Here is a 26,008-nt window from a genome sequence, read left to right as displayed (position 1 = left end):
TCCTGTCGACTCTTGCTGTCACTTCCCGCTCTGCTGGACTCCTATTCAGACAGTGGCCTGCACCTTTGTCTTCGTCTGAGTTTCAGGTCTTAACAGCAAGGTCGTGGTCCCTCCCTAATTGATCCAGCTGATCTATATGTGATGAGAGGAACAGTGCTCAAATCTCCGTCTTCTACAAATGGGTCTCTAGTTCCCCCAGCACCATTTGTTAAAACTTTTCTCCAGTGTCTGTTTCTGCCGTCCTTGTCAATTACTGGGGTGAGAGCGTAGCTGCATGGTTCTGTATTTGTATTGTTTTTTTTTCTTGGCCCTCTGTTCCAGCAGTGTACACGTCTACCCTTGTGCCAGCACCATGCTGGTTTGCTCCTATGGCTCTGAGATCGGATGCTGCCCCACCTCCTGCATTGCTCTCCTTGAGTGCGTTCCTTTGGTTGGTTTGAGCTCTCCTGAGACTCTTTCTGCCCTGGAAATGCCATGGAGGCTGAAGGGGGCCTGTGTGTGCCACAGCATGTGTGTGGAGGTCAGAGGTCAGCTCGCATAAGTTGGGTCTCTCCAGCCGTCCGGGGACTAGGAATCTAAGGTGACAACAGGCCCTTTCATCTCTAAGTCAGCTCATTGACTCTTGTTTTTCTTTGAAAGTGTGGTATATTTTCGTTTACATAATTAAAAATGGTATGTGTTCAGGGTTCGAACCAGAGCCTTTCGCAAATAGATCTTAATGAGTCTTCTTGCTGTGAGCTGGAGACCATGTTTCTTCACATCCTGTTATAAGGAGAGCATGGCCATGTTACTGACAAGTTTGGGAAATTGAATAAATCATTATGTGTCTGTGATTCTGACCCTACCCAGGCTGCGCTGCTGTTCTTTCATCGTATATGTATGTATACGTATTTACATGTGTGTGTATGTTTTTTGCAGTTACATATGTCACTTTTTTGTAATTTTTAAACTTATTTTATTTTCTGTATGTGGTGCTTTGCCTCCATATATGTGTGTGTTTGGTGCCCTCAGAGGCCAGAAGAGGGCATCAGATTCCCAGAGACTAGAGATACAGATGGTCGTGAGCCACAGCGTGTTTGTTGGGACTCAGACCTGGGTTCTCTGGAAGAGCAACCACCACTCTTAATCCCTGAGCCATCTCTCCAGGCTCTCCCCTCTTCTTTCCTTTCCTTTTTTGTGTGTTGCTAGGAATTAAACCCAGTGTCTTGAACACTATAGGCACATATTCCATCTTCAGTGACATCTCCTGTCTCAATGTTTTTATTTTTGATATTATATTTAATATCTACCGTCATCAAAGAGAAGACCTCCCAGAGTCTGTGCCTGCTCTCCACACGATGTAGTGCACATCTGAGGTACACACCCGCGGTGCTCAGCTGTGGTGCACATCTGTGGTACACATCTGTGGTGCTCAGCTGCGGTGCACATCTGTGCTATACAGCTGTGGTGCACATCTGTGGTGCACATCTGTGGTGCTCAGCTGTGGTGCACATCTGTGCTATACAGCTGTGGTGCACATCTGTGGTGCTCAGCTGTGGTGCACATCTGTGCTATACAGCTGTGGTGCACATCTGTGGTGCACATCTGTGGTGCTCAGCTGTGGTGCACATCTGTGCTATACAGCTGTGGTGCACATCTGTGGTGCTCAGCTGTGGTGCACATCTGTGCTATACAGCTGTGGTGCACATCTGTGGTGCTCAGCTGTGGTGCACATCTGTGCTATACAGCTGTGGTGCACATCTGTGGTGCTCAGCTGTGGTGCACATCTGTGGTACACATCTGTGGTGCTCAGCTGCGGTGCACATCTGTGCTATACAGCTGTGGTGCACATCTGTGGTGCACATCTGTGGTGCTCAGCTGTGGTGCACATCTGTGCTATACAGCTGTGGTGCACATCTGTGGTGCTCAGCTGTGGTGCACATCTGTGCTATACAGCTGTGGTGCTCAGCTGTGGTGCTCAGCTATGGTGCACATCTGTGCTATACAGCTGTGGTGCACATCTGTGGTGCTCAGCTGTGGTGCACATCTGTGCTATACAGCTGTGGTGCACATCTGTGGTGCTCAGCTGTGGTGCACATCTGTGCTATACAGCTGTGGTGCTCAGCTGTGGTGCTCAGCTGTGGTGCACATCTGTGCTATACAGCTGTGGTGCACATCTGTGGTGCTCAGCTGTGGTGCACATCTGTGCTATACAGCTGTGGTGCACATCTGTGGTGCACATCTGTGGTGCTCAGCTGTGGTGCACATCTGTGGTGCTCAGCTGTGGTGCACATCTGTGCTATACAGCTGTGGTGCTCAGCTGTGGTGCTCAGCTATGGTGCACATCTGTGCTATACAGCTGTGGTGCTCATCTGTGGTGCTCAGCTGTGGTGCACATCTGTGCTATACAGCTGTGGTGCACATCTGTGGTGCTCAGCTGTGGTGCACATCTGTGCTATACAGCTGTGGTGCTCAGCTGTGGTGCTCAGCTGTGGTGCACATCTGTGCTATACAGCTGTGGTGCTCAGCTGTGGTGCACATCTGTGGTGCTCAGCTGTGGTGCACATCTGTGCTATACAGCTGTGGTGCACATCTGTGCTATACAGCTGTGGTGCCCATCTGTGCTATACAGCTGTGGTGCACATCTGTGCTATACAGCTGTGGTGCACATCTGTGGTGCTCAGCTGTGGTGCACATCTGTGCTATACAGCTGTGGTGCTCAGCTGTGGTGCACATCTGTGCTATACAGCTGTGGTGCTCAGCTGTGGTGCACATCTGTGGTGCTCAGCTGTGGTGCACATCTGTGCTATACAGCTGTGGTGCACATCTGTGCTATACAGCTGTGGTGCACATCTGTGCTATACAGCTGTGGTGCACATCTGCGGTGCACAGCAGCATTTCCCCAAGCATACGAGCTTTTTGCATTTATAGTAACGCCATCGAGTGTGGTTCCCATTTGACCTAATCTTTAAAATGTCCCTCCCTTGTTCAGATGCCACCTCGGGACAAAGGACGGAACCCGACTGTGCTGAACAGCCCCTGGGACTGCTCACAGCAGCACTGGAAGAGCTCAGAGCTTTAATGACAGACCCTACCCACTACAGTGGTAAGAAATGGGGATGAGGCGGTGTGTGGTGGTATTTGTGTTCCGGGTGCCTGCATGCCACCATAGTGACGGAAGCTGGCCCCTCACTCCCGGAGCTCGGTATCTGGCAGGTGAACCTGCCCAAAGATTACACTAAGTGGGGATTCAGAGTATGGGATGATGGCCCTTGTACTGTCACACACCCTGGACAGGACCAGAGAGGTGGGGATGCTGCCACAGTGCTTGGTTGGAGAGGTGCCTCAGCAGCCTCTCTCTGGCCTCTGGCGCCATTTGTCACATGCACACACCCACACAGGGCACACACAGTCGGACATAACTAAAGGTAATGGGAATGAAACCAGCCTGAATCTTTCATTGTGTAAGGACCCACATCCACACCCAAAATCTGTTTCGATGCAGAATAGATGTGACTTTTCTGTGATTGATTGTGCAGCGGCCCGGATGGCCTTGCAGGGAGCATGATGACTCAAGCAGGCTATCACAGTTTGCTGAGGCTGCGGCTCCTTCACACACCCTTCTTCAGGCCAGCGGTACAGGCGTCCAAGCACAGCCTCCTAGGCTGCTGTGTGAGCGTGATGCTGTGTGTGGCCTTGTGTGTACATATGGGCTCCTCTTACGTAGCCGAGGCTAGCCTAAGTTTTGGAGCTCAATGATCTTGCCTCAGCCTCCCTCCCATTCCTCACCACATCCAGCAGAATGTAGCATTTGTGGGCATTAGGAAGAGTTCCAGTGTCAGCTCTGACAAAGCAACAAAAGATTGCGTGCCTGAGTGAGTCACTAGGCCTTTGCAGCGACCCTGGGTCTCCTGGGTCTGCGAGGCTCTGTGCTTGGACCTCAGGCTGTGGCTGCTGCAGTGTGGCTACCCGTCCATTCAGAGCAGGCTCAACATTGGGTGTGGCAGCTTGGCCAGTGCTCCCTAGCGTCCTGTGAGGCCACGTCGGTACTTCTTCACATCGTTCTTCCCATGCCTTACATAACTGCATCTGTGTTTGCAGTTATATCTGCTCAGGTGTCTGTGGTTTCTGAAAGACTCAGTGCTGCTCTGGGACACAGTAGTGATGATGGCAGCCTCCGGAGATCAAAGATTCAGCTCAGTGTCCTTCCTCCCACACTCCAGACACAGGAGCAGGAGGTATGTCCATGAGGCCTCAGGACCCAGAGGTGGCCTTTCTTAGATTATATAAAAGGTGTGTGGTGAGATTTTGAGCACTCAAGGCACTGGCCATGCCACTGTTGGTCAGCTTCATCTGTCTGTTTGTGGCTAAAAGTGTCCTTCATTCCACTTTGTAGTTGAGGCTTTGTGTCTCCACATCCCAAGTGTAGGACTACAGGTGCGCTGGGGTTACAGGTGCGCTGGGGTTACAGGTGCGCTGGGGTTACAGGTGCACTGGGGTTACAGGTGCGCTGGGGTTACAGGTGCACTGGGGTTACAGGTGCACTGGGGTTACAGGTGCGCTGGGATTACAGTTATGCTGGGGTTACAGGTGCACTGGGGTTACAGGTGCACTGGAGTTACAGGTGCGCTGGGGTTACAGGTGCACTGGGGTTACAGGTGCGCTGGGGTTACAGTTATGCTGGGGTTACAGGTGCGCTGGGGTTACAGGTGCACTGGGGTTACAGGTGCGCTGGGGTTACAGGTGCACTGGGGTTACAGGTGCTCTGGGGTTACAGGTGCGCTGGGGTTACAGGTGCACTGGGGTTACAGGTGCGCTGGGGTTACAGGTGCACTGGGGTTACAGTTATGCTGGGGTTACAGGTGCGCTGGGGTTACAGGTGCTCTGGGGTTACAGGTGCTCTGGGGTTACAGCTGCGCTGGGATAATTGGTGTGTTCCGTCACCTCTTGTTGCATTTTAAAGAAGCCCATGTGACAAAAGCTGTTTGTAGCACCAGAGCCCGTAATGTTTACTCTTCTGTCCTGTACAGTGTTCTCCTGTCTTCCCACAAGGCACCTTCACGTTTCTAGCTTGTGTGGTAACATGGTACTCAAATTCAGTTCCGTGATTTGGTCCCAACTAGCATTGTAACTTTCTAAATGCAAACCTGACAACCTGAATTTGATCTCCGTTTCCCGTGAGGTGGTAGAGAGGACTGGCTCCTGACAGTTCTGGCTCTACACACACACATTCACAACACAAAATAAAGAAGTCACGTGCAGCCTTCGCTGCGACCCTTGCTCTGTAGGCCTGCTTCCTGCCGCTCTCAGATGTGAGGCCGTGGCCTCAGTGCTGTGTCTCCTCCCAGGTTGTGGATCTCCTGCTCACAGCCTTCTGTCAGAACCTAATGGCAGCCTCTAGCTTTGTGTCCCCAGAGAGGTAAGGGTGATTTGCATCTGTCCTGGGGTACTGGGACCACAGGCCAAGCAGGGCTAGGCAGTTCCCAAGATGGACGATGAGGGTGAGCTTGTCAGATAGCGATACCATTGAAGAGTGGTGATCTGTGTTATATGAAGACCACTGTTTGGAAGAGCCCTGGCCCCTTCACAGGCCTAGACTGGTCATGGAAGTAATGTCCAGAGCTCTAACCAGCCAGGGACTTGGCCTCTACCTCTGCAGGCAGAGCCCCTGGGCTGTCCTTTTCGTGAGGACCCTTTGTGGACACATGCTTCTCCCTGCAATACTCACTCGGCTCTGCCAGCTGCTCTGTCACCAGGTAGGCAACCGTATCCTGCAGGTCGCTCCCCTAGGGTGCGCGGGGCCTACCCTGATGCCGCTGCTGCTCTTCAGGGGTTTGGAGCCATCTGCTAGGGAGCAGCCTGTCAATAATGTTGTCCTTATTTCAGGGCCCGAGCTTGAGCGCCCCTCATATACTGGGCTTGGCTGCCCTTGCTGTCCATCTGGGTGAGTGCAGGTCCATGCTTCCAGAGGTGGATCCAGGTGTTCTTGCTCCTGCCAGCAGCCTTTGTGTCCCTGACTTCTTAAACATCCTCCTGACCTGCCGCACGAGGGACTCTCTGCTCTTCTGCATGAAGTAAGCCGTTCCTGAGTCTCCCAGCAGTTGTTTTCCCCTCTTAAAAAGTGACAGATATTTAGCAAATAAATTATGAGAGGCCACAGGCTGGAGAGATGGCTCAGTGTTAAGAACACTGGCTGTTCTTACAGAGGACCCCGGTTCTAGTCCAGCCCATGTGACGAGGGAGGACTAGGTCACCTCTTCTGCTCACAGGAGAGTTCCTCAAGATCCCTTGTGAGGAAAGAGCAGAATATGAAGTTAGTGCTGCTGCTTAAGGAGAGATGTGTGAGAAGAGGCAATGAGGCCGGGCGGCGGCGGCGCACACCTTTAATCCCAGCACTCGGGAGGTAGAGGCAGGCGGATCTCTGTGAGTCTGAGGCCAGCCTGGTCTACAGAGTGAGTTCCAGGACAGCCAGGGCTACACAGAGAAACCCTGTCTGAAAAACAAAACAAACTAAACAGAGACAGTGGATAAGCATGCTGTGTTTCCTGCTGGCTCCAATGTTGCGTCATCTGTAGTTCACAGATGTCGTGCCGTGGTCACTGAAGCTTCCATCTCATGCAGCGTTGTCTCTTATTGCCTGGTATGGGTTACCTCACTCTGCCCTGTGACATTCATGGGCTCCTTGGGATGGGTGTGAGGCTGCCCAGGCATGGATGGTGATGCCAGCTCAGCACCTTTCTTGCCTCAGCCTCCCTTTCCTTCTCGCTGCCTCTATCCTCAGAGTCCCCGAGTTCTAACTTTGGTCTGTGTCATCGTTTCCGCCTGCACACAGTGTTGTAGCTGGTCGTATCCGTGTCGTCGAGGACATGAAGTGGACTTCAGTGAACTCAGTTTATTTCCCTTCCCTGCAGGTTCTGCACAGCAGCAATTTCTTACTGTATATGCAAGTTCTCTGCTCAGCCCCCTGCTTCCCTGCACAACTGTTTGTCTCCAGGTCTGATCAAAAAGGTACGTGCTTCAGGCTCCTGCTTCTGATCTGAAGGTCTCTGGCTTCTGTGGCTTTCCTGTGTTTACCTCAGCACATGTGTGCATGACATGTCTGGCTGTCTACGTGGGAGGATTTCATGCTGATTACTGTTGTTGCATCTCCTGAATTCAAACTGGGGCTAAGATAGCAGCTGTGCAGTAAATGCTCCTCCTTTGAGTAGATACTGATATTTATAGCTCAAGTAAGTTAAAAGGTAAGAATTCATTTAAAAAAAAAAAAAAAAAAGTCTTGCCCTTAAACCACAGTTATCCCTGTGTGGTTTTTGCTTGGGTAGGCTTGTCTGTCTGTCTGTCTGTCTCTCTGTCTGTCTGTCTGGTTGGGTTTTGTTTTTCAATACTAGGATCACTCACATGTACTAAGCAAGTGTCCACCACCAAGCTATTAGCCCAGACCTCCTTTTCCTGAATTTTGCTGAGCACCTCTTAGGTGTGAATCCTGGATTCTGACTGTAAGCTTCACATCAGAAATAACAGAGAGAACATTTGAGATGTGGAAGCAGGGGAATTTGTGAAAGTTTTGGGGTTTTTGTTTATTCGTTGTTGTCAGGATTGATTTTTAACTATGTGTGAGGACAGCGTGTACAGATGCCTGCAGAGGCTGGAAGAGGTGAGCTGGAGTTACAGGCAGTTGTGAGCCACCCAACATGGGTGCTAGGAACTGTACTCTGGTTTTTATGTTAGAGCAGCATCATCTGAGAGTGATGTCAGACACCTTTATTCCCAGTACTTGGGAGGCAGAGGCAGGCAGATCTCTGAGTTCAAGCCCAGCCTGGTCCACAGAGCAAGTTCCAGGATAGCCAAGGTTATACAGACAGACCCTGGAGAGAGAGAGAGAGAGAGAGAGAGAGAGAGAGAGAGAGAGAGAGAAGAAGAAGAAGAAGAGGAGGAGGAGGAGGAGGAGGAGGAGGAGGAGGAGGAGGAGGAGGAGGAGGAGGAGAGGAGAAGAATACAGCAACAAGAAACCTTAACCATTAAGCCATTTCTCCAGCTTCAGAGGTTCAGGCCATGCTAGATTGAATTGAGAAATTTGATCTGAAAGAAAGAAAGAAAGAAAGAAAGAAAGAAAGAAAGAAAGAAAGAAAGAAAGAAAGAAAGAAAGAAAGAAAGAAAGAAAGAAAGAAAGAAAGAAAGAAAGAGAGAGAGAAAGAAAGAAAGAGAGAGAAAAGAGAGGAAAGAAAGAAAGAGAGAGAGAAAAGAAAGAAAAGAAAGAAAAGAAAGACATACAAAGCAAGCAAGCTAAAAGGAGAGACTAGCAAGATGGCTCAGTGAGTAAAGCTGCCAAGTTTGGGGAACTGGATACAATCCTGGAAACCCATATGCAGGAAGGAGAAAACCAGGTCTGACCTGCACACATGCCTTTTCTTAAAAACAAACACACGCACGCACGCACGCACGCACGCACGCACGCACGCACGCACACAACAATAGGATTAGGAAGATGATCAATGCTTTTGAGCGCTTGTTTTATTGGAAGGATTGGAGGTTGGGTCCTCGCACCTACAAGTAAGTGCCTTCTATAACTCTACGTCCACAAAATCCAACACACCCTCCTGGCCTCAGTAGGTTTGTGTGTGTGCAAGTGCACACACACATTAAAAATGAGAATCTTAAAAAACAGGCTGATGGTGATGGTCTAGCTCAGTCAAGTGCTTGCCTAATCAAAAGCCCTGAATTTGATCCCCAGCACCAGATAAACCAGATGTGGCATACCCTGAAACATCAGCACTCTTAAGGGCTGAAGATCTAAAACTCGCAGTCATTCTTGGCCATGTAGCAGGGCTGAGGGTAGCCTGGGCTTCATGCGAGCCTGTCTCCAAATAATAAAATAATAAAATGACTCACCGGGCAAGCTTTTGAAGAGTCTCTGTTCTGATAAGCCCTGCCCAGATAAATGAAATCAGAGCTGAAGCGTCCTGGGTCCAGGCTACATCCATGCTTTGAGGACCTGGTCCTAGGGCCTGGGTGCAGACTGAAGACCCAGCACGGTCTTGTGCAAAAGGTTGGCACTTGAATAGTCAAGTTCTTGTTAAGTAGAGGCAGAAAGTCCTCTCTGTCTCCCTGATAAGCAAGACATGCTAGTAACGTGTCACCGAGGAGACACTTCTGATGCTGTCTGTATGGCTTTCGTTGATGCTTGGCCAGCTCCCGGGGTGGGGGGAGCTGCATGTACCAAAGGGCCTCTCCCAGCAGCAACCCTCTCCTCCCAACAAGGCACCCCCAAACCTTCACCAGCAAGGCTAGGGCTTAGGCAGACCCCAGGGAGATGTGCCCTGCTTCCCAGTTCCTCCTCCTCCCCTGCTCACTGACATGCTGTGTGTGTCAGGGCTGCAATGGGTCCACCAGAGGGTGTCCTGGTGGGCATGGTCTCTGGGTGCCCTTGTGAATGTTTCATACTGACTGAACTTCTCCCTCTCTGTTTCAGTTTCAGTTTGTTGTGTTAAGATTGTTCCCAGAGGCCAGAGCACCTTGTGGCCCAGAGCACACAGCTTGCGTCCCCTGGAGGCCTCTGTACCTTCCTTCTGCAGACTGGCAGAGTGCTGCGCTCTCTCTGTGGAGATGGGACAGCTTCCAAGAGCTCTTGAAGGAGAAGGAATTTTATGTAGGTTTCCCTGTCTTCCACTATTTCACACGGCCTGACTGCCTCTGTGTGTGTGTGTCTGTCTGTCGTCTGTCTATGTTTGTGTTGCTGTTTGCCTTGGTCTTTGTCCAAGTGGGAGTGTGTGGAGGGTTGGTCTATAATGTGGTTTAAGATTTTTCATAAGAACAAACAAGATATACGATGCCATGGATATTTGAAGCAGAGTATTACATCAAGGTTATGGGTTTTTGTATGGTTGCTTGGCTGGTTGGTTGTTTCAGGCAGGATCTTACTAGCCCTGGCTGGCCTGGAACTCCCTATGTAGACCAGGTTGGCCAATCCCTCTGCCTCTTCCTAGGGTGCTGGGATTAAACACTGTACTACCATGCCCAGTTTATACCAAGATTTGTGTCCACCCCCAACTCCTGGCCTATAAATAATTTATCAAATAATTTAGCCAGGAACAGGCTAATTGATTAAAAAGTAAATAGCACGCTAGTTAGAAGACCAGTGCGGCCCAGTGCACACTTGTGATCCCAGCACTTAAGGAACTGAAACAGTAGGATGGCCACAGGTTTGAGGCCAGCCTTAGATACAGAGTAAGGACTGTCTCAAACAAGACTGTGCTGGTTTCAACAGTTCTACTTTCATATTCAGAGCTCTCCATAGTGCAGTACTGCACCAGTTGTCCAACACATTACAGCGTGGAGCAGAGGTTCACAGGGGCTTTTGTTCGTCTGGTTTGGTTTGGTTTGGTTTACTTTAGTTTAGTTTAGTTTTGGAGATTTTTTTTTTTTTTTTTTTTTTTTTGGTGGTGGTGGTGGTGGTTTTTTTGTTTTTGGTTTGATTTGTTTTTTTGGCTTTTCAAGACAGGGTTTCTCTATGTAGCCCTGGCTGTCCTGGAACTTGTTCTATAGACCAGACTGGCCTTGAACTCACAGACATCTGCCTGCCTCTACTCCCCAGTGCTGGGATTAAAAGTGTGTACCACCATACCCAACTCTGACTTTTTTTTTTTTTTTAAGGTAAAATGACAAATGCTTATAAACAGTGTGGTTTGTGTTTCGTCCCTGCCCTGAATGTTTCTGTCACTCAGTTATGACAAATGCTTATAGACAGTGTGGTTTGTGTTTCGTCCGTGCCCTGAATGTTTCTGTCACGCAGTTAACTTACAGAGATTGGGTACAGCTGGAACTGGAAATTCAACCTGAAGCTGATGTTCTCTCAGACACAGAAAGGTAAGACATCAGGGGAGCCAACCACTAAACCATCACCACAGTGTATTCACACAGCCATCCTGAGGACCACGTTCAGATTAGCTGCGGAGTGTGTGAGCACACCCTCAGCCATTCACTTCTTATTGAAAAACCAAGCCGGGTAGTGGTGGAGCACGCCTTTAATCCCAGCACTTGGGAGGCAGAGGCAGAGGCAGGTGGATTTCTGAGTTCGAGGACAGCCAGGGCTACACAGAGAAACCCTGTCTCGAAAAACCAAAAAGAAAGAAAGAAAAAAGAAAAACCAAAACTATGTGCCAGTGTGCCCCAGACACAGGGGTTACAAAGTAATGGAGACATGCCCACATGTGTATATATATTGTACCATCATACAGATAAAGACAAATGAGGCCTGTGCAGGGACCCTACACCCACCAGAGCCCATATTAAGAGTGCATGTATGTGTATATGTACACACACACGTAAATATATATTTTGTGCACTTTGGTAAAACCACAGTAGACACAATGAGTGGTCTGAGGCTACAAGACAGGCCCTGTAAGAGCAAGTGACCACTTGGGCTGTCTGTTTTGAGGTAATAGGGATATATGGGTGGGCAGGTGCCTAGGAGTTTTTTGAGATGGACACCAGAAACTGAGTACATCATGACTGGGTGGTGGTGTTGTTAAGGCCTCATTTTAAGTTCACTTAAAAAAAGTATTTATGCCGGGCAGTGGTGGCGCACGCCTTTAATCCCAGCACTTGGGAGGCAGAGGCAGGTGGATTTCTGAGTTCGAGGCCAGCCTGGTCTACAGAGTGAGTTCCAGGACAGCCAGGGCTACACAAAAAAACCCTGTCTCGAAAAACCATTTTTAAAAAAAGTATTTATTTTTATTTTATATGTATGGATGGTATGTGTGTCTGTGTGTCTGTGTGTGTTGCCTGCTGAGGCCAGAAGAAGGTGGTAGATCTTTGGGAACTAAAGTTACAGACAGGTGTAGCTGTCGTGTCAGCGCTGGGATGTGAGCCTGGTCCTTTGCCAAAGCAGCCAGAGCTCTTAGCAGCTGAGCCATCTCACCAGCCTCACTTTTTAACCCCTTGGGTCACTGGTATCTTGAGATTGTACTTAGACATGTTTTAGGGATCCCCTGACCACCACTTTTTGCTGAAAACAAAGGCTTTTTCCGTGCTAGGGAACCACTCCACGGATAAATCCCGTCCCTAGCCGTCCTCCCTGCTTTAATGAACTGATTCTTGAGATCTTAGGCCACATGGACAAAGTGATGCCCCTCCATGAACCTCACCTGCTCCTTGTGGTGTGAGCTATCTCACTTATGTTTGGCTGTTTCCACTTAGAACAGACTCCATGTCCCTGAGGCCCTTCCCTTGTGCACTACCCTTGTGCACTACCTTGTGGCCACTCACCAGTAATCTACAGTCGGGATTTCTCAGCCATTCCTCTTTGGGCTTTACGTGGTTCAGACCACCGGGTAACTCAGCCGGCACTGGCACAGCTGCCTGCTCCAGTTACTGGGTTCAGAGATGTAGTCGGCAGTCACCCTGCAGGATTAGTCACAGAATTGCCCCTGAGAGAGGGCTTTTCCACAGCACTGGTTCCCTGCATTGCAGACAACGACGCCTCACTCTCCTGTGGGTTCTCAGGCTGCTGGGGCTGGCTCCCGCGTTGCCCAGCACTGGCACTGTGCTCCTCTGAGAGAGACCACTTCGGGATGTTACGGGCCCCTGGTTATAAAGTGTGGCTCAGCGTTGACCTCGGCCTTCCACTACCGCAGACATGACTTCCACCAATGGGCGATCTATGAGCGCTACTTCCCAGCACCGGCGGCTTTGGGCGGCTGTGGTGGAGACCTGGAAGCGGCGTGCACAGTCCTTGTCAGCGAGCTCATGGACTTCTACCAAAGGTGAGCCACACAGTACTCAGACCTCCTGCTCTGCAGGTGACAGCACACATCAGCACAACTCAGATGAGCTCACACTGTCGTCTTCTGTGTGAAATTCCTCAGTCAGCACGTCATCGAAGCTCACGACCCAGCTTCTTTGTGGTGTTCGTTCATGTCAGTGCAACAGCACTGTAGGAAGTTATTTGTTCAGAGTCTCTGTAGCCAACTCAAGTAGAACCCAATCCTGTCTCAGCCTCCTGAGGGTCTGGGTCATAGCTGTAATGGAGGCACTGCACAGTGACACTGGTCGGCCTCCTCTTCCGTTTCAGCTCCTGAGCAGCTCTGGACAAGGCTGTGCCTATGCCTGCTGCTCAGACTCCCCACCCCTCAGCCGTCTACCTCTTCCGCAGAACTGCCTGCTCTGGGCATTTCATAGAAACAGAATTGCATGTGGTCGGTCTTGTGTCCCTGACTTATGCCACCCCGCCGATATTTTCAGGGTCCATCGTGCAATAAATATTTCATTCCTTTATGGATGAATGATGCCACTGAATTGCTGGGAGCTTAGCCCGGCTGGGTCCTCTCTTGAAGGGAGCTGAGGGGGAGAGCATTGGTGGGAGCAGGACTTGGTCTTGGAAGAGATTAAGGTTGCTTTTGTTTGTTTGTTTGTTTGTTTGTTTGTTTTTTTGTTTTTTTCTATAATAGCATTTACCTGTCTTTAAGTTACTCGGAAACAGACTCTGCAGGTCTTCCAGTGAATGAACTGAACAGCAGGGGGTTAGGTAAAGGACTAGTTGGTAGATCTTCTTTCTCTCCTGCAGAAGCCTTGCCTCTCTGCCTCTTGCTTGCCAGAAAGGAGGGAGACTTGGAGCAGTAAATTTTTATTGAACCAGGAGAAGGGAATCATGGTCTCAGAAAGAAAAACCTACATAAGCAAATATGCATAAATACAAACATTCATATACACATTCATACACATGCATACACGCCTTTGGGTCCAGCTACTTATCTCATTACATACATACATACATATATGCATACATACATACATACATACATACATACATACATATCACATATGCATATGAAGCAAAAGCCCAAGTGCCAGCACAGAAAGAGCTCACTCATTCTGGATGAAAAATAAGCTTCAACCTTTATTGCATAGAGAAAGAAAACGCTTCTACCCTTTTATTGCTAAACGAATTAAACCCAAGTTTGTAAAAAGACAGCTTTGTTCTCTTTAGTAAGACTAAGCCTGCCTTGCTGTTAAGAAAAAACCTGTTCCATCCCCCCATGGTCTTTGTCTTTCTCTCTGCATTCTGCCTACTGCTCTCCTCCTCCTCCTCCTCCTGTTACTTCTAATTCTGTTCTCTCCTTCTGCCACCTAATGTCATCCTTTCTAGCTTTTTGTACCTTTTTAGGAGAATAGATCACACGGTATCTATTCCAAAAGTTTACTGCAAGCTTAAACAAATTCAAATCATAAATTGAATAAGATGTTTACAACAGAGATGTTTACATGTGTTCCCGTTAAAACTAGTTATCTAACTGGACATTCATTTTCTGTCACTAGCTCCACAGGTTCATTAAAAGTTAACTTAGTGTAAGTTAACAATGAGATTTTGTATAAGTAAACCCAGTCAGAATTTTATCTTCTGACCTTATACCTAAATAAATTGTTCATTCCCTTTTATGTTTTTTTTTTAAGTTTTTAAAGATTTATTTATTTATTTATTTATTTTATTTATACAAGTACACTGCAGCTGTCTTCAGACACATACATCGAATCACATTACAGATGGTTGTGAGCCACCATGTGGTTGCTAGGAATTGAACTCAGGACCTCTGGAAAAGCAGTCGGTGCTCTTAACCACTGAGCCATCTCTCCAGCCCCCCTTTTATGTTTTACAGCCTAAAGAAGGTCTTTCTAAACCTCCCTTCTATCTCAGTGTAATGTGTCAGTGCCTCCCTTCTATCTCAGAAGTAATTAATTCTTGGCGTGTGAAGCCTGGCAGGGTTCTCATTACAGTTTTTATATCAGAGAGCTCAAGTTACATCCCTAATTATAAAAGACTTAATAATTAACAGTATAATTTTAGAACGATTTCTAATAATTTTAGATGATTCTTATAGAACATCATTAGGAATTAAGAGCCAGGTGGTGGTGGCGCATGCCTTTAATCCCAGCACTTGGGAGGCAGAGGCAGGTGGATTTCTGGGTTCGAGGCCAGCCTGGTCTACAGAGTGAGCTCCAGGACAGCCAGGGCTACACAGAGAAACCCTGTCTCGAAAAACCAAAAAAAAAAAAAAAAAAAAAAAAAGGGAATTAAGAAATCATCTGTTTGCTTGTATAACATCACTACAAAACAGTCCATCTTCATTGGTCTGCATAAAACCTGCCCAATAGGGTGGGCTGATGCACAGGGATCATTACATTAATTTTATAAAGACAGGGATGGCATATCAGCTTCAGGAATCAAACCCTGAGATTTGTGCCTCGGGCATAAAAGGGCCATGGTTCAGAGTCCATGGTGAAGCCATCTCAGAACGCCCGCCTGCTAGGCTTTAGCGTTTCCTAGATGGCTCCTGACGCTGAACAACACGCATCATCTTTATGATCCATCTGCCCATTGGAAGACATTTGGCTGCTTCTGCTGTTTGGGTCTTGTGAGTTTCCACTGCTGTGACCTTTTGAGTGTAGGTTTTGTGGAGCCATGAGTCACTGTTTTTCCTGGGCATATGCATGAGTGCATTGATGGATAACAATACTTTTTTTTTCTTTTTTCCAAAATGTTTTCACATACTGGCTCTGCCATTTTATGGTCTGCCTCCAGTAGAGACGATTCAGAGTGTCCCACGGCGTTACGAACACTGTTCTTTTCTGGTTTTAGCAAGAGCCATTGGAAGGATGAAGTACTGTTTCGCTGCTGTTGCTTGAGATTTTTCTTCTTGTGATCATGGACCATTTAGAGAAATATTAGAATCTCTCCCTGCCCCCAACCAGCCCATCCTGGCTCTCTTTTGTGCTACTAGAGATCAGACCCAGGGCCCCACACAGACTTCTGAGGACACCCCAGTCCTTTAAACTGGACTGTCTGAGTTGTGGTTCCTTATGTGTCCCACACAGACAGACTTGGACAGAGTTTCTCTTGTTCTCTGAATTGTCTTTTCACCCCCTTGATAATGGTCAGTGAATGAGTGAATGAATGAATGAATGAATGAATGAATGATGGATTTGCAGGGGTCTGAGTCATTTGTTGTTACTTCCTTCATGTGAGGTAGGGGTCCACATTATCCTCTTGCTCACCTTTGTTTAGAAAACTGAACGTCCCCGGAGATGGTCTTGATGTCCTTGCCGCGGGTCAGTTGGCCACTCACAGGAGAGTTTATCTCTAGGCCCCTGGTTCTGTCTGCTGTCTCAGGGTGTTATTCTGTGATGTGGCTTTGAAGTAAGTCTTGAGATTTTGAAGTGTGTCTCTCAACGTTGCTCTTTCTTAGAGGCTGCTTTGGGCTATTCTGGGTCCTATGTGATTTTTACCATCAATAAAATATTTTGTTTATTTGGGTTTTTTATTTATTTTATTTTGTTTTTCACAAAACCATTCAGGATCCTGATGGGACCTGTATTAGATCGTTCCAGCTTAGGATAATAATGCCGTCTTAGTGGTACTTATATTTTCCTGTCCATGGTCTTGGGATGATTTTTTAGGTTTTGACTTATTTTACGAATATGTTAGGTTTTTCATGATACAAGTCTAGTATTGGTTAAATATAAGACTTCTATTAAGAAATATTTTATTTCTGTCTTAAGACATGATCTCACCGTGTAGCTCTGTCTAGCCTAGAACTTGATATGTAGACTAGGCTGACCTTGAACTCCCCGAGATCCTCTTGCCTCTGTTTTGTTTTCAGTGTGACTGTAAATAGAATGACTGGCTCTGTCTTTTAATTATTCATGGATAACGTATAGAAATCCAACCAAGGTTTGTAAATGGACGCAGCAAACTCAGTCCCCTGCGGTAGCTTCTTTTGAATGCATCGCTCGTGCTTTACTGCGAGTGAAGTCACGTCCCTTGTCCGTGCCATCGTTCAGTTCTGTGGCATTGTTAAGTGTATGAATTAGTTTGGGGTGTTAAACCTTGTACAAGAAATCACACTTGGTTTTTGGTTCATTTTTCTTCCCTTTAAAAAAAAAAAGTGTGTGAGTGTGTGGGGGCTGTGGGTGTGTATGTGTGTGTGTGTGGGGGGGTCTGTGCTCAAGCACAAATGCAAATGCAGGAGCCGGAAGAGGATGTTGGCCACTTGGAGATATTTGTATGACACCCAGCATGTCACGGGGCTGCTGGGATCTGCCATTGGTCCTCAGCGATTGCTGACACACATTTAACACTGAGCTGGCTCTCAGACACCCTCCCCTTTCTTTAGATAAGCTTTTGCAATTTAGCCATGGCTGGCCTGGAACTGGCTGTGTCAGCCAAGTTGGCATCAACCTTGCAGTCATCCTCCTGCCTCTGCCTCTTGAGCGCAGAGATCACATGCGTGTGGCCGCCGTTCTTTACGTTGTTGCCTTTCCTGACTGCTAGTACTTTGGTTTTTTGCTGCTGTTTTTTGCTAGTACTTTTGGTTGTTTCCTGCTGTCAGTTACAAGCAGGTGCTGCAATGTGGAGGTAGGAGAAGGAATCGGCACCGCGGTGAGCACTGCCAGACAGCCCTGAGCAGGCACCGCGGTGAGCACTGCTGGACAGCCCTGAGCAGGCACCGCGGCCCTGAGCAGGCTTCTGTTCTATTTTCAGTTCTAGGAGTTACAAGCACTCAGAGGACTCTGATCTGGTTCTTGGTGGCCGCACAGGAAACGAGGACATCCTTTCTAGGCTACAGGTGAGCTAGAGAGCAGCAGAGCTCAGTGTGTTTGCTGCGGCAAACCTGCCCTCTGCTAAGGTGTTTATGACTCGTCTGCATAACGGAACTGAGTGGGCACCTGCACTGTCCACAGCGTGGCAGAGCCCAGAGCAACAGCATCCTTTGAGTTTATCCCACGAGTGAACATCACAAGACCCAGACACGGCTGTGATGCCAGAACTGTCTCAGCTTTGAAACATCCAAACTTTGACAGCAAAACTGCTCCTCCGTGCTTACTCAACTGAGCTGTAGGCTCTGAGACGTGACCTTAACAAGCTGGCCTGTGTACGTGGAGCCTTCAGGCACCGTGGGCTCCCAGAGCGAGCAGGATGCAGCTGTGCCATGCTGATGTTCCAGTGTGTCTCTTAGTTCGAATCTCTACGTAGCCTGTTTCCAGCCCTCCATGCCCGATGCCCTTGGGAGCAGGCATGCCAGTCCTCCGGTGCCATATGTAGCACAGCACCTGAGAACTGAGTTAAGAGAGCAAAGGCCGCTTGCCCTCATGGCTTTGGTCCTGTGGTGAGTCAGGACATCGCACAGGGGAGGGTGTGGCAGACATAGCAGCCAAGACACAGAGAAGGAGCAACTGGGGGCAAGGTAGATTCTTCCAAAGCCCGTCCCTGATGAGGATTTCCTCTAGCCAGGCCGACCCTTACATGTTCTGCCAGTTCCCAGTAGTCCATTCAGGGAGGTTCCACAACGGATGGGGTCAGGCCCTCACGAGCCTCTCATCCTGAACACTGGTGCTCAGCACTGGCATTTGGAGGACACCTCAGATCCAAACCATAGTAGTACTTGTCACCTTGTCAGACACAGTCACATCTGTGGGTTCCTTGCTTCCATTCTTCCAGGGTCAGAATTCTGAAATGTGGGGAATTAGAGCTGTAGGTGGTGAGAGCTGAGGAAGCCCCTCAATGAGAGCGTCCGTCCTCCAGGAGAAGAGATGCCGAGCACCTGGCTCCATCTCTACCTTCATCTTCCCCTCCATCTTTCCTACATGTCAGAGATTAGCCTGAGAGAGACCTCGCCTACCTGTGGTTTTTAGGGTCATACAGCAGGCTGTGACATCTGTGGGTGCCAGGTATATTATTTCTGTTGAGTAGACAGGACACACCTCCACTGTAAATGGATTTTTACATGTTTTTAAAATAACTCTTAGCTCTTACTGTGACCTGGCCAGCCACCCGACACTCCAGAAAGGCGCCTTTGGAGTCTTTATGTTTAAGTCAGCTTTAGCACATTTATTGGGGGAATTACCCCTAATTTATTTCCCTGTACGCTTGACTGTCTACTTCCCAGCCGCACCCCCCAGTACTTGCTATCTGAATCGTACTCCGTCAGTCAGTCTGTCCTCAGGGCATTTCACTAGGCTCCTGGTCTGTCATGTCTAATGGAGACCTCTTATTCTTTCTGCCTCCTTTTTCTCCTTGTGATCCATATCTGAGAGCCCCCCCCCCCCCAGCCTGGTAACCTGACCCCACCCACCTTTCTTCTCCCCAGTAATTGGCTGTAGTCACTTTTACTTAACCAATAGCTTTAAATCAGGAGCAAGGTTTACATGCAAAGTACAGGGGTCTCAGGAACTGTGACAGCAAAATTCTGGCCTGACACTAGCTAGACTCTAAATAGGGGCCGACAGAAGTCTGAGCTATGCGAGTGGGGATGGGAACGGACCGTCGGAGCCTGACAGCCTTAGAGCGTGCATACAGCGGACTCACCTGCCACTCGCTCCTGCGTGTGTGCACACCTGTCTACACTAAGCACAGGGCAGTGTGCAGCCCAGGGAGACCTGGGGGGTGTGCTGGGTATCCCCTGTGCTTATCTATGTTTACAATGTAAAGGTTGCTTTGTTTGTTTGTGGTAATTGGGGGTGGGGGCGTGAATCTAGAGCCCGTGCGTCCTGGCCAAGCGCTCTAAGCTAAGCGCTCTAAGCCCCCAACGTGGCAGTCCTCCTGGCTTAGTCTCCTGATAGCTGGGCAACTAGATCTGGCTAGAACTGGTTTTCATGTGGAAAAGCTTGTGTCCTTGTCCCTTCTCACTCCCCATCCCGGTGGAGACAGCCTTCTCAGGCTCATCTCTCAGGGTCCCCAGCTGAGGTCCACAGTGAGCCGAGAACTCTTCTGCTCTGTTCATGTTTGGTGACAGCAGAGACAGAGGGTGAAATTGGCCTTGCTCTTTTCCAGGAGATGGCTGTGGACCTGGAGCTGGATCAAGGTTCTGCTGTGCCCCATGGCTGCTCTACTCCTCAGAGTCACTTTCTCTTTCGGGTATTCAGAAGCCGGCTGCAGGCTCTGGCAAGGGCAGACAGCATGGCTACCAGCCTTAGGAGACAGCAAGAGGTGCTCATATACAAACGGTATGCTTGGTATGCTCGGCTCGCACGCCAGCGTCCGTCCGTCTTAGCTTCCACTACTGATTGCTTGTTTCTACTGTGTCTTCTCCATCCAAGCTTGGAATGGCTTCAGGGTCTTGGTGGCTCTCATAGCAACAAGTATAAAAGTTGTTTTGGATTCTAGTCTTTCTTCTTAGACTCAGAACCCCTCTAGGGAAGGGTGCACGACAAAGAACACGTCTTTTGCTCTTTTGTTTTGTAAGTGCAGTGCTACCATTTTCATAATAGAATTCTCCAGTTAAGGACTGCTTCCTTATACAGTGGTGCATCCCTCCACCTGATGTTGAAATTTTATTTAGGGTTTTTGAAGTGCATTTGGGGTACCCACAGGGCATAAGCAGCGATGAAGAACTGGGGACAAAGACAGCTTTTGTTTAGAACGCAGGGGCTCAAGGCAAGGCCCGTGGGAACTAGAAGGGCTGTGACTTTGATCACAAACATCACTTGATCTGGAAAGTGCAGTGCAGGGAAAGGACACCCTGTCCATGCTGTCTGTTTGTCTGTCCTCACCACAATGCGCCCTTCTTTCCAAGGATTCTCCTCCGCCTGCCTCCGTCTGTTCTTGTGGGCAGCCCCCAGGCTGGACAGCCCATGTCCCCCAACTGTGAAGAGTTCTTTAACCTGGTCAACTCTGAGTTGGTATGTGCAAACACTCCGGGCTGGCCTTCCTACCTCTCTGTTGGTTTTGTGCTCACTTTGAACTGTTTTACAGAGAAACTTCTGTTGCCACGGCAGTGTCCTGACCTACGACATCACCACCCACTTCTTCAGGGTAATATGGTGCCTCCTATGTAACTCCAGCCTGGTGCCGCCCTTCAGGGCCTGGGTTCCCAGGGGCACCTGGGTTGGTAGACCACTGAGCTTCAGATGTTTTTGTTGCAGGGGCTCCTCAGTATGTGTCTCCGAAGTCAAGACCCAGCACTGGTGGCCAACCGGACACTGACAGAATGTCAGACTAAGTGTCCCGTGATTTTGACTTCAGCACTGGTAGGTCTGGCCCAGTTGGGTTTTTTGAGTTACATTTATTTATCTCCTCCCCCCACACACTCATCTCTCTGTATATATTCATGCATAGAAGTCAGAACTTGCAGGAGTCAGTTCTTTTTCCCCACCGTATAGGACCCTGGGATTGAACTCAGGTCATTTGATTTGGGAACAGCACTGTTTTCTGTTGAGACTTCTCACAGACCCTCGTCTAGGGTATTTTTCCAAGAGTTGGGATCTTCACTTCCCAGGAGGCTCTGCGTCCTACCCTGGTGGTTAGCATTCAAGATGTGGGAGGGACTGGAGCACCAGCTCAACATGTAAGAACAATGCTCTTCCAGAGGACCCAGATGGTGGTTCATTACTCATCTCTCAGGTTCCAGGGGAGCTAACGCCTTCTGACACAAAGCAGGCCCATATGTAATACATAAGCATAATTGCAGGCAAAAGTAAATATGTGTAAGTGTTTGTGCTTGCGTGTGTGTGTGTGTGTGTGTGTGTGTGTGTGTGTGTGTGTGTGTGCGTGCCCTCCCTTCAAGCCTTGTCCCTGAGCAGAACACCTCAAACATGGTTGGTGGTGGACACACGTTTAATCTCTGCACTTATGAGGCAGAGACAGGCACAGGATCTCTTGAGTTCAAGGCCAGCCTGGTCTACAGAGAGTTCCAGGACAGCAGGGTCTATACAGAGAAACCTTGTCTTGAAAGAAAAAGGAAGCAAGCCCCATAAGCTGGGTATGATGGCCTACACCTTTAATCCCATCACTTGTGGGGCAGAGGCAGGCGGACCTCTGAATTCTAGGCCAGCCTGGTGAGAGTGCCAGGCCAGCCAGAGCTATATGCTAAAACTCAGCCTCAAAAAGGAAAAGGGAAAGCTGCACGGCGCTGCAGTGTGAGCTGCGTGACGCTCAGGAGTTCCTAACTCACTAGCAACTATTGTCTCGATGGTGGCCAAGGGGCAGCATCTCATGGCTGTCCATGACAACTTTGTTAATCTGCTTCTTGGTGATCTTTTACTTCTCATAGTTGTGGTGGTCAAGGCTGGAACCGGTGCTGTGTAGTCGGTGGAAGACATGTTATCAGAGCACACTGCCTCGGGAGCTGCAGAGGCTGCAGGAGGCCCGGGAGTTTGCCAGCAAGTAAGCTGATAGCAAGTGAGCCAAAGCAGTGTCTGTCAAGGGGGAGCCCAGCTGCTCCTTGGGCCAGGCTATGTCCATGGACATCCCCTGAGTACTGGGTACTGCCTGAGTGCAAGCGGCGCCTCAGACTGCGCTGGCTGGCTGGCTGGCCTGTTTAAGGAAGCTGTTCAAGTGTTCTTTTTTTTTTTTTTTTTTTTTTTGGTCTTGTCGAGACAGGGTTTCTCTGTGTAGCCCTGGCTGTCCTGGAACTCACTCTGTAGACCAGGCTGGCCTCGAACTCAGAAATCCGCCTGCCTCTGCCTCCCAAGTGCTGGGATTAAAGGCGTGAGCCACCATCGCCCGGCTTCAAGTGTTCTTGAAGGCTGGTTTTATCAGGCTTGATTCCAGCTCGCCCTGGCCCTGCATTCTGCTCTAACATTTATTTAACACAGGGTGCCCACGGGCCCAAGGCAGGCAGCACAGTATAGTATAGTGCAGGAAGCAGGTTCTCAGCTCGTTCCTCACTTGAGAGCCCAGTCAGATTTCTGCCAGTCCTGGCTGACCTACTCTCATGAGGAATACAAGTTCCTGCAGCACCCAGGGAGTTCTTAGAGGGAAGGCCACAGCAGGACGTGACTCTGGAGGACTTCTGCCTGGTGGTTAGTGTGAACCAATGATGCCTCTGTCCTCCAAAACTTGCTCCGTAACCAAGCAGGTCACGCTACCAACCCTATTTCTACAGAGAGATCAGTTACTCCTGTGACTCCTACACTTAACATTAGTTTTCTGCCAGACTTTTACCCTCATGGAAACTAAGGTATCTCGCTAGTAATAGAGTGAGACTCTCTTGGGAGACACAGTCATTTGTAGTGACTCTGGGCCCTGCATTGTGTTTGAAGGGAGAGCCCCTTGCTGTTAAACACAGATACCTGGTGGCCAGGAGAGTGGCAATTAAATGTCTACAACGATGTTTGTGTGTCAGTTTCGCCTCTGATTCAGCTTCCCCGGCACCCAGCCCCGCCTGGATCTCCGCCGCTGCGCTGCACTTTGCAACTAGAGACCTTAGGAAGGAAAATGTCTCGGCGCATCTGAAAAGGCTGGACTGCGAAAGAGAGGAGGTGAGACGGGATCGCCAGTGAGGCTGGCCCACTGGCTTTCCTTTTCTAAGGACAAGCATTAGATTTGGAGTTGTCACTCTATTTCACAGTTAAACTATTAGCTTGGTGATTATTGGTAAAATGCTTTACGCTTCTTTTGGAAGTGTTTTTGTTGGGCTTGGTTTTGCCTGCGTTACTACCTAGAATAAAGCCAGCAGCCAGTGTCCACGCCTCCCATCTTTCCATTGCCGTCACTGTGACCCGTGCGGCAGGGCACTTACAGAGAGCAGCTCAGAGGCCCGGGAGGCTGCAGCTCTGCTTCTCTGCACAGGTACAGAGACTGCTCCAGCTTCTAAGCAAAAGCACTCGGGCCTTGAGTGTTGGGCCGGAGAGAAAGAGCCCTAAGTACCCAGTGCCTTCTCTGTCAGTACTTACAGGACCTCTAACGTGTGGACCAGGATTTGTTGCGGATGCAGAGGAGATGTGAACTAGCATTGGGGAAGGAAGTTGCCCCCTCACTTGTCAATACAGGTCTCCTGCTGGCTCATCATGCATGTGCCAACCTGAGCACTACGTCAGGAGAGCTAATTATCTGATGAGTAGAATATAAACGCCCCAGGATTCTTCTAAGCCCGTTTCTCTATTGCTTTTGAATTCATATTAGAAGGAATGTTAATGGCTTCAGAACCATATGGTGAGAGAGAACTGACTTCCACAGGTTGCCCTCTGACTTGCATGTGTGTACACAAAACCACAGGTTGCCCTCTGACTTGCATGTGTGTACACAAAAAATAGCAAAAATTGTTTGAAATGACCCTGTTGGCCATAATTTATTCTGACATAAGCTCCTAAATGATAGCAAGCCTGGCATAGTGGTTCATACTAGCAGTCATAGCACTTAGAAGGCTGAGATAGGAAGATTGCTGAAATGAGTTTGAGGATAGCCTGGGCTACACAGTGAGACCCTGTCTCAAAAAAAAAAAAAGGTGAGTTAGGATTTCCCCCTCCTGAGGTCCACTGAGGCCCTAGGCTCTGGAGTGTCAGTGTGTGGCTTTCATGTAGCGACTGTTTTCCTCCTAGCTGCTGACCGCCCTCCTCTTCTTTTCCTTGATGGATCTACTCTCATCCTACTTGAACCAGCGGGTAAGTCGGACCTTTCAGCCGAGGTGGCCTTTCCCTGCATCCCTGGCTGGGCGGGAGCACCAGGTAGTAAGCTCCACTCAGACTTCAGGTCAGCTCTCTGGGTATCTGAGGCTGTTTCTCATTTGGTTTTCCTTTTGAGGTCATGCTCACGAGCTTGGCACAGCGACCTGGTGGGTGTGGGCACCTTTGTTCAGCTTATGTCACCAGCTTGAGACTTTGCAAAGTAAAAAGGAAGCAGAGCTTGGCTTCCCAGCTCCTCAGCTCTTCTGTGGCTCACAGGACACGGCTGAGTATCTGACGGCTATGGACATCTGTGCGGAGGTCCTCATGTGCTTAGAAAGAAGGAAGGTGTCCTGGCTGATGCTCTTCCAGTTGGCAGAGACAGGTGAGAAGCCACGTGTCCCTGCATGTGTATGGGAAGGCTGGCTCTACCCAAGATGAGACAGACGTAAATGGATGAGCCACCATGGCAACTATGTCGCTCCAGAAACAACTTCCACACAGTTAACAACCCTGGGCAGTAAACTATGGGTTTACTTCTTACCGAGTTTATAAAAGCCCACACTTGATTTGGGGACTAGTTCAGGGCACACTCACTTTAAAGCAACAGAAGAGTCCATGCCCGGCACTCAACGGTCCATCTGCATCACTGTAGGGGCAGCCCGGGAGAGGGACCTGTTCAACTGCCAGTCCATTCTGTGTGAGGCCAAGGGGGAAAGGCCCCTCTTCCAGTAGTTCTTACAAGTGTCCTCAGTGTAGTTCACAAGCCCCTCTGAATGTCACCACAGCTAGACAGAAACCTCCCAGGGCACATGGCATCCCGGAGTCACCCATGGCACTGACACTTGGTTCAGGAGCCTATAGAGCTGACTGAACTCCTTGGTTTTGCAGATGCCAAGCTGGGGCACCTCCTCCACTTGGCCCCAGATCAGCACAGCAGGCTGCTACCACTGGCTTTCTACAGGTAAGCTAGTCAAGTCAGTGTGAGTAAGCCCAACTTCACGGTGCCTGGCATGGTCAGAGAGAGGGCAATGTTTTCCCAAGGTCTCTCGCTGGGTGGGAAAAGTTGCTTGTCAGTTTGCTCCACAGATGTGTGTGTAGTCGCTGTGCTACTACTCATCTCAGCCTCTCCAGTCCCTGACCAGCTTGCCTTTACCTGCAGTCTGCTCTCTTACTTCGGTGAAGGGGCAGCTGTCAGGGAAGAAGCTTTCCTGCGTGTTGCTGTTGACATGTACCTCAAGCTGGTGCAGCTCTTTGTGGATGGGGAAACCAGCATTGTGTTACCTCAGGCCAGCAGAAGCTTAAAGCTCCAAGGACACTCCGAGCTCCAGGTGAACACCCCATGTCTGTGAGGGAGATGGCAGTTGAGATGTGCTAATGCCAGTTCACTGTGCCTGACCCTTGACTGCCTGTCTCCGTTCTAGGGTAGCCCCATACAACTGATGACAAAGGCACGCGTTTTTCTGCTGCAGCTAATACCTCAGTGCCCAACAGAGTGCTTCGCCAACATGACAGAGGTAACAAACCCAGAGATGTCCTCCATGAGTGGATTTCACAACTTAAATAAAATGAAACCACAGCCCTGTGACACTTGAGATGGTGGTGTCTGCAGACAGCTTGCTCAGGCTGTCCTGGGCTGTAGGCACTAAGCAGTGTA

General features: G+C 49.2%; 1 protein-coding gene across 5 annotated transcripts in view; it reads left to right on the top strand.

Moving 5' to 3' along the window:
• Fanca (FA complementation group A) overlaps nucleotides 1–26,008 on the top strand; it is a 59,182-nt gene that overhangs the window by 26,125 nt on the left and 7,049 nt on the right. For 2 of the 5 annotated variants that reach the window (XM_076916014.1, XM_076916018.1), the window contains 20 exons: nucleotides 2,972–3,085; nucleotides 4,081–4,217; nucleotides 5,268–5,398; nucleotides 5,639–5,735; nucleotides 5,866–6,053; nucleotides 6,891–6,987; nucleotides 9,449–9,625; nucleotides 12,448–12,740; nucleotides 17,513–17,597; nucleotides 19,802–19,974; nucleotides 20,544–20,649; nucleotides 20,723–20,782; nucleotides 20,893–20,997; nucleotides 22,020–22,132; nucleotides 23,094–23,229; nucleotides 24,289–24,351; nucleotides 24,631–24,736; nucleotides 25,243–25,315; nucleotides 25,514–25,682; nucleotides 25,776–25,868. In XM_076916014.1, the coding sequence (XP_076772129.1) occupies nucleotides 2,972–3,085; nucleotides 4,081–4,217; nucleotides 5,268–5,398; nucleotides 5,639–5,735; nucleotides 5,866–6,053; nucleotides 6,891–6,987; nucleotides 9,449–9,625; nucleotides 12,448–12,740; nucleotides 17,513–17,597; nucleotides 19,802–19,974; nucleotides 20,544–20,649; nucleotides 20,723–20,782; nucleotides 20,893–20,997; nucleotides 22,020–22,132; nucleotides 23,094–23,229; nucleotides 24,289–24,351; nucleotides 24,631–24,736; nucleotides 25,243–25,315; nucleotides 25,514–25,682; nucleotides 25,776–25,868 (2,516 nt within the window). Of the gene's footprint in view, nucleotides 1–2,971; nucleotides 3,086–4,080; nucleotides 4,218–5,267; nucleotides 5,399–5,638; nucleotides 5,736–5,865; nucleotides 6,054–6,890; nucleotides 6,988–9,448; nucleotides 9,626–10,768; nucleotides 10,843–12,447; nucleotides 12,741–17,512; nucleotides 17,598–19,801; nucleotides 19,975–20,543; nucleotides 20,650–20,722; nucleotides 20,783–20,892; nucleotides 20,998–22,019; nucleotides 22,133–23,093; nucleotides 23,230–24,288; nucleotides 24,352–24,630; nucleotides 24,737–25,242; nucleotides 25,316–25,513; nucleotides 25,683–25,775; nucleotides 25,869–26,008 lie in introns of all 5 variants that reach the window. The other 3 variants (XM_076916017.1, XM_076916016.1, XM_076916015.1) reach the window with 3 other exon arrangements.

Source organism: Arvicanthis niloticus, chromosome 18, assembly GCF_011762505.2.
Source record: "Arvicanthis niloticus isolate mArvNil1 chromosome 18, mArvNil1.pat.X, whole genome shotgun sequence".
Lineage (NCBI taxonomy): Eukaryota > Metazoa > Chordata > Mammalia > Rodentia > Muridae > Arvicanthis > Arvicanthis niloticus.
Note: the sequence above shows the minus strand (reverse complement) of the source record. Positions and strands in the feature narration are given on the sequence as shown.